Source organism: Gossypium arboreum, chromosome 13 (genome assembly GCF_025698485.1).
Source record: "Gossypium arboreum isolate Shixiya-1 chromosome 13, ASM2569848v2, whole genome shotgun sequence".
NCBI classification, from domain to species: domain Eukaryota; kingdom Viridiplantae; phylum Streptophyta; class Magnoliopsida; order Malvales; family Malvaceae; genus Gossypium; species Gossypium arboreum.
The window spans coordinates 4,957,805-4,966,125 of NC_069082.1; the positions used below are offsets into that span (position 1 = coordinate 4,957,805).

At 34.0% G+C, this 8,321-nt stretch overlaps 1 protein-coding gene and 1 long non-coding RNA gene across 2 annotated transcripts; both read left to right on the forward strand.

The window, feature by feature from the left end:
- Positions 1-4,271: 4,271 nt before the first annotated feature.
- LOC128286694 (uncharacterized) lies at positions 4,272-4,619 on the forward strand. The gene has a single exon (XM_053024101.1). The coding sequence runs from the start codon at positions 4,272-4,274 to the stop codon at positions 4,617-4,619; it is 348 nt and encodes a 115-aa protein (XP_052880061.1).
- A 1,624-nt stretch (positions 4,620-6,243) lies between these two features.
- On the forward strand, positions 6,244-7,915 carry LOC128286613 (uncharacterized). The gene is made up of 4 exons (XR_008277232.1): positions 6,244-6,281; positions 6,399-6,461; positions 6,579-6,623; positions 7,718-7,915. It is a non-coding gene; the product is annotated as an uncharacterized LOC128286613 (long non-coding RNA).
- The last annotated feature ends 406 nt before the right edge of the window (positions 7,916-8,321 follow it).

Sequence of the window (8,321 nt, forward strand, 5' to 3'; positions counted from 1 at the left end):
TCTGTTTTTCAGCCCATGCATCAGTCATGTTTGTCAGTCTCACTAACTTTTTCTTGAAGGTCATCGGCTTAGGCTCCTTCACATATATTTTGACGAATTGTACATTGTCGATGCGGAGTAAAGCAGCATACTCTTCTATGGTTGGAGTCATGTCTTCTTGATTGAAGGTGAAACACTGATAAGCTGGGTCCCAGAATCGAACCATGGCTTGAATCAACTGTTCGTCTACACGGATGGTGATCAGGTGAGCTATATCTCCATACCTCTCAGTGAAAATGTCTCTAGTGTCTGAATCCCACTGATTCCAAATTCGAACCAAATCCTCAAGGTTATTTTGGCGAACATTTACAGTTATATGTTCGGGCAAATTGGCAACACACCCTTCCACTAGACTATCCCCCTTTTCTCTCTGAGTTTTTAGAGACCAGTCCCGAACCACGGCATTCTTCTCGGTTATTTGTGTAATTGACTCCTCCATCAGAAACCCGTTTTTTGGCAACCAACCTTTAATCAACACCTTCCTAATATGATGCCTATGATGCATGATGAAAATAAAAACAAACAAACTTGGTTAGTAAACACAACAAATATAATTTGAAAAACAAATTAAACTACCCAATCCAATTCTTTTGCATAAACAGTGTAAATGAAAGGCAAAAGGCATTTTCCCCGTGTACTTATTTTGGTGACTATAAGCGGACAGAGGTTCGGCATGGCTCTAATTGGATAGCTCGTATGGTTTATTATATGCAGTCTCGGTTCTAGACAGGTACTCGAATTGCTCGTACTATCATCTGCTAGGATCAGCACGAAGCCTCGGTCATAACCCATCACAGGCTCACGAGTTCAATTCGAGAGATTACATTTACTTATGCCTATGCGGAGGGACAAGTTAACTCACGAAAGCATAAGTCATATGTAACCCGAAAGTATTCACTAGCCTGTGCGGAGGGACGAGTTAACTCACGAAGGCGTAGCGTTTATTTTCACTTAAACGGACGGAGCCAGGGTAGAGAGCTCATGTTATGCGAAAATGCAAGTGCACGGTGTGTGGGGGAAAAACTCATAAACCTTTACGTTTTAAAGAAACTAAACCAAAATTAAAACCATAACAATTGAAAACTGAAAAACAACCAAATAAGCAAGTTAGAAGAAATATTTACAACAGATACAAATGCATGAATTTTGAAAACGAAATTTTTGGATCACGACCAAATATTTACTTTGAACAAGGAAATTTGAAAATTTTGACAAAACGTGTTTAATTCCAGACACGACTCTCAAAAGGGCAGTCCCAATGGAGTCGCCAGCTGTAGCGACGTAGAAATTTTAGTTTGGGGTCGCTAATTGTGGCGATCTAGTGAAAAAGTTTGAAAACTAAAATTCGATTTTGAAATAAAAAGGAGTCACCACCGATCCTTTTTTAGGTGTGATCGGACACCTATTAGATCTATTTTTAAAACAAAAGAAGGCTAAGTTCGGGTCTACGTCGAAATCCAGAGAAAAAATAGGGCTCGGGAGTCTGTTACGTGCGAGGAAGGTATTAGCACCCTCGCGACGCCCAAAATTGGTATCTCATAAACACAGGTTGTCTTGATTTTCAAAAATACGGGTTCAATGTAAAATTTAGTCGTGATCTGATTAAAAATGAGAAATTTTAGTTTATCCCGTTTTTTGAGAAGGGTATATCGCTTTAACACGAGTCAATTGACGTTCACCCAACATAGCGATGAATTTGATGACTTAATGTTAAATCGATATATTGCCTTGACTATTGAAATTAATTAGAAAATCGGAACGTAATTTTCAAGGGAATGCAAGACATAATTGATACGAAATGAAAATAAGCAAATGAAACGGCTTGATATATTTGAAACAAATAACAAACATAACAATAATATTAGAAAATAATAACCGTGCATGTAAGATCAAATGCAATGTTAGCATTGAATACGAGAACGTAATAAGAATACAATGAATCCACATACGAAGATAATTAAGAGCATATACATAAAATATTTATATAAATAGTAGTAGTGTTAGAAATATACTATACGTATAATGTTTGAAGTACGTATAAGATAGTAAAAGAAGTACATAACTAGCAACAATAAAATAAAAGATATACATATATGTGTAAAAATACTATTACAAAAAGGGTATGTATACATATATAAAAAAATAAATGTATTAACAATGAATATAATAGGGTAAGAAAACAAGTATATACACAATATATATGTAACGTGGTACTAAGGATATATATATATACATAAGAGTAAGAAATATGGACATGGAATAATATATATATATATATATATATAAAATATGACTAATAATATTGAAAATATATATACATACATAATATATAACGATGAACATTTATGATACATATTTAAAATGCTAATAACATAAATAATATTAATAAGACTACATAAACATACGCATGGGACAATATCAAATACATACATGGAGATACATAAGAAATATATAACGATAATATCAAAATATACGCATAGTAATATATAAAAGTATATGTATATAATATAAAATGAAAATACATACTATTAAAACATAATAATACGACATTAAAATATATGATACATGTAAAGTATAGTATATTAAGAACACATATATACAATATATGAAGAATATACATGATACTAAAACATTTAGGTAATATATACATATAAAAAGGTAATAATACTTAGACATATACAACTATATTAAGTATATATATACGTATTATAAATATATAATTGTATAATAAAACATAAACTAATACATAATAATAATAATAATAATAATAATAATAATAATAATAATAATAATAATAATAATAATAATAATAATAATAATAATGTAAAAAATGAAAATAAACGAAAAAAGGACTAAATCGGCCTAAGAACAGAATTTCGGAGCGAATTTAAAAAGAAATAAAGAAATAAAGGACCAGAATGAATACGCGTGAAAACAATGGGGACCAAAAGCGCAATATTCTCTATTACCCAAAACGCAGCGTAGCACCGAGGGACTAAATTGATGAACGGGCAAAACTCGGGGCCAAATTAAAATATTAAAAACCGATTGTAAAATCATAAGAAAGCGGAGGGCTGAAAGCGCAATTAGCCCTCCACTTAAAAAACACGCGGATCTGAGTGGGTAGGGTCGGTCGACCGATCCGAGGCTTAAAGGCGCCGTTTCAAGCTAAGTGGGGGGACCAAGCAGTGCGTTTGGTCCCTCATATAAGTTAAAAATTTTGTAAAAATTCATTTGGCAATGAGAGAGAAAAAAAAAAAGAGAAGAGAGAAAAGAGAGTGGGGAGAAGGGAGAGAGGGGTTCCGGCGTGGGGGGCACCGGTTCGGTCGCCGGACCACCGTGCATCACCGGCGCCAGCCACCCTACACGGTGGCCGGAGGAGGTAAAAATTTCTAATTTTTTTCTTTTATTTTTTGTTATTTGTTTATTTTATTAGTTTATTAGATTTTTATGTGTATGGGTGATAAAATTAATTTTAAAATGAAATAGAAATGAAAAAGAAATAACCTTTAGTTTTTAACTTCTGATTCTTCGATCTTTGCTATTTTCTTGCTTAGTCTGATGCTATTCTCGTAAATGGATATAGGCAGGATCCAAGGTTCAATATTTCTTTTTCTGCTTTTTTCTTATTGCCGCCTAAAAACTTACAATGGTTATTACATGGCTTTATAGCGAATGTTCCAAAGAAGAGTACAAAATATTGTTTCTTCTATTGGCTCTCGCTCTGTTGTCTTTGTTGTTTTGTTTCCTTCTTGCAGTGTAACGAGTGCATTGGCATCGTGCACGGGTGTGGGCATGGTGTACGAGGACTGTGGAGGTATGGGACTGTTGTAGTGGGGGTATGGGGCGTGGCGGGCGTCGGTGGTGAGAGAGCAAGTGGGTAGAATGCTAGGGGGCTAGGGTTTGGGATTAGGTATTTTTGTTTCTGATTTTGTGTAATGGGCTGTTAGTTTAGTGGGCTGGTAGTTTAGGTTATTGGGCTTCCGGTATATGGGTTCAGGGATATTGGGTTCTGGTTGTAAATGGGGTTTGAATTTTGGGTTGGCTGATGTATTAGTAAATGGGTTCTCTATAATAGTAGCTAAAATTGGCCTATACAATGATCAAATATTACCAACTACTCCAATGCATATATAAACCCCAATATCATGCTTTGTTTTCCTCACTCATAACTATTCAGATAAAGAACTTTGTTTCATCTGCGTAATTTGTTTCAAAATCTCTCAACAAAAATGGGTTATTTCAATTGCATTGCTTTAGCATTCTTGATGGCTTTGTCATTTCCAAGCATTAACGTTGGCCAAGCTGCTCGTCACTTTCAGCAGCTGCCTCCAATACCAACTTTGTCTACAGCAACACTCCCACCATTGCCATCTATCCCTAATCTCCCACAGCCAACCATACCAACAATGCCAAGGCCTGGGGCGCTTCCACCACTTCCTACCATGCCTGCTTTGCCCTCATTGCCAAGTGTACCAAGGGCCACACTACCACCTCTACCAAGCATGCCCTCATTCCCAACTGCTATTCCCTCTATTCCTTTCCTCTCTCCACCACCTTCTCCTCCTGCTACTCCCTAAAATACCCCCCTTTTTTTTTCTATTTATTGAGAGACAAAATCTGCTGCATACTGGATTTGTTTTGATGTGTTTTTAGTCGTCTTTGTCTCTATTGATTTTGAGTATTATTTTGTTCTCTTTTTTTCACCACATTTCTTTGTTAATTGTTTGTATAAATGGGAGTTCCCCAATTCCTATTATTTGTTGTACTTTGATTTGTTATTTGCTTATTATGGGATTATATTCATGAATTCTATTTGATTATCTATTGCAACATTACTCAGATTAACCCTTTTTTAATTTATTTTTCAATATATTTCAAAATTTATATTATATCTTCTATCTATATTAACATTGAACATATGTATTTTGAATATATGTATTCTAAACAAGGAAGAGTGAAGTTACAATAGAATTCTTAATCGTTGTTGAATTAACATTCAAAGATAGTCTATTGATTCTTATTTCAATTGGTATGGTTATTGTTATCAATACTGAAGGACGTGGATGGAGTAAGCTGAAATGTATTATACTTTTATTTATGGATTGAGGAGGGGCTCTAGAAAGAACAGCAGAACTTAAAATAAAATTATTCAAAAAAAAAATATTAGTCCAAAAAGAAAACATTCAAAGGTTTGAACCTTGAATTTGATGCCTAGAAGACTTTTGTCACAAGTTTAATAAGATTTTAAAATATGTTTAGTTAATTAAAATATGTTTAAAGTTTTGTACTTTTAGACACATTTAGAATTTAGTTCTCTTATTTTTACTTTAAAGAATTTAGGTTGAATTTAGTTTCACGAAATAGAGGTCTTTTTGTTTTGTTTTCTTCAAAAATAAAAACATTGAAGAAAGCATATTTGTTTAAAATTTTTAAAAATAATTCTTGGAAAATGAAAATATGTAAAGATTAGAAAACAATAAAAGTTGTTTTATTGTTTTCACTAAAATGCTTTGTAAAAGTGAAAATGATGAAAAAATTATTTTAAAGTTTAGATTAATTGACCCTTGTTTAAATTCATATAAAGGCAAAAATATTATTTCTTTTTCTATTTTTATAATATTAAATATGGTACCCTAGCTCGAATCTATATAAGCAATTTTTTTATTTCTTTAGACAAAAATAGTTACCAAACATGTTTTCATTATTGAATATAAATTTTTTATTTACCAAATTGTAACGCCCTGAAATTTTAGGAATTTTTTTGTGAGAATTTGCAGTAATTAAATTTCTGTATCTTTGGTTTTGTGCTTTGCTTTTGTGTTTAAGGTTTGAAGTTCGAGTCGCGTCGTTAAAAGTTTTGTTATCTTAAAATCAACCCTTAGTCATACCCTATTAAATTCAATTCAGTGTGAAACTATGTCAAAAATGAACCTACTAGTTCATTGGTTAAGCATTTGTTTATATTCTGTTAAGTTTCGTGTTCGTGTCCTGAATGGGCTAATAGGACAAATTCTACCAAATACCAAAAATCTGTTTGGAAGTTAGGAATTTAATTAACCTTAGTTTCTTTTACTTTTTTTTTTATTTTTGTTTTTATTTTTTTCCCTTCTTTTCTTCTTCGAGTCCATTTTCTTTTTGATTCTCTTTCGCTATGATTTAAATTTTGTTGCTAATCGAAATTGTGGGAGATACGGGATCACGGAAATTTTGTTGTTAGTTACTGGTCAGAAAGTTATCGGGTAAGTAGCTATCAATGTGAACGTTCTCGCAGATTACTTTCGTTTCCGTGACTTGCGAGGAATTAAGTATTCTGTGAGTTCGAGAATCTCTGATAAATGATTATTGTTTTCTATTAGGCAAGAATGTTAGCATTAAGGAATAGCAACTTAAAAACTTCCGAAGTTGTTGCTGAAGTTTCAGTGAGTTTGTTTCCGTCGAAGGTTTCGTGTCGAAACTTTCGACACAAGCATTAAGCACGTGGTTTGGAAATTCTACTAATTAAATGGCTAAATTGTATTACCGTATGCTTGTGTTAGGCTCCGAGGACCTTTTGCGTTGTTATTACTTCGAAATTTCTCTAGGTACGTACCGAAAATCTTAGTTTTTGCAAGTTTCAGTCACCGAAAATTATGGCTGTCGACGCCACACGGCTAGGCACACGGGTGTGTGGCCAGGCCGTGTGGCCAGGCCATGTGAGCCACACTGTCGTGTGAGCCACACTACCGTGTGGTAGGCCGTTTGATTGGCATGTAACACACTGTTCATCTATTTGCACGGGTAAGGCACACGGCTATGTGTCTAGGCCGTGTGTGACCATATTAGTGTAAAGTTAGCATGGCCAGGGACACGAGCGTGTGCCCAGGCTGTGTAACTCACTGTTTGTGGCACAAAGCCACACGGCCAGGGACACGGGCGTGTGTCCAGGCCGTGTGAGTCATACGGGCTTGTGTCCAGGCTGTGTAACTTACTGTTTATGCTTTGAAACCACACGGGCAAGGCACATGGGCGTGTACCCTGGCCGTGTGACATATTATTAGGGTTTCAAGGCTGAAAGTGTTACTTAACACTAATACTGGCCTCTTCAACGTACGAATGATTGAATTTGATAATATGAGAACTGTCTGATACTCTAAGACTGATCTAAGAACAACATATATTGAACTGTCTTATTTAATTGTATAATGAATTAGAACGATTGAATACATATTATGGGCATTTTTGTTCTGCATTGGCATGTGTTGGGATATTATGAAGGGGGAAAAAGTCTTTTCTGAAATCGTGGCTAGGCCACAATGAGTATTACTCTAATTCTGGCGCTTGTCACATATTAATCTAGCAGCTAAGCTGCGTCTCTAGAAAAGTGTCAATGAATACTCTAAAGGTGTATAGGGTTGGTTGGACATTGAATGTCCATAATGGTGTGTTGGGATGGCCGAAGACAGTGTGTAGCGAACGAAAATAGGAATGTTACATCTGAATCTGATCTGTACCATATATATGAACTGAAATTGCATATATACATATGTAACTCATCCGTTCTGAATCTGAACTGAAATTACTTTTATATTGAATCGAATCTCTAAATTTGGAATTACTTTATAATCGAGCATTAATTCAATAAACTTCCTTTTACGCACTGAGTTCACAACTCATTTTGTTATTGATTGGATTTCAGGTGGTTCCCAGTCTTGATCGGGTCGGTGCTGCGAGAGCTCGGTCAAGCTTTTATTTTTCTTTTAAGCATTACTATTAGGGATTTCTGTATTCTATGATGTTATGGTATTTGTGAAGATTATGTGTTTAATTAATGGTTGTGATGAATATTATGTGATGAATGATTCATTTTGACTGTGTTATGATAGTAGTAGTTTTAGTATTGGTGATGTAACTCTCCGAACTTGGTCTGGACGTCTGATCCGGGTTTAGGGTGTTACGCAAATAGTTTTTCAATTTAAAAAAATAGGAAATAAAAACTATTTTATGAAAATGGAAATGAAAAATAAAAATAGATAATATTTTCAAAAAAACAAATAGAGCTTTGATCTCTCTACTTTTCGAATTTAAAAATGTAAGTCCTAATATTAACACAGTTAAAGTTCTTCTATTAAATTTAGGCTTATTATAATGTCACACCAACAAAAATATTAAACGGTGTTAATGTTTGGACTTGGATTTTGAAATATAAAAAATTTAAAAATTAGATTCTTGAAAATAAAAATAAAGAAGCTAAAATTTCAAATATACTAAAAGTGCAAAAAGTAAAGCATATTTTACCCTAT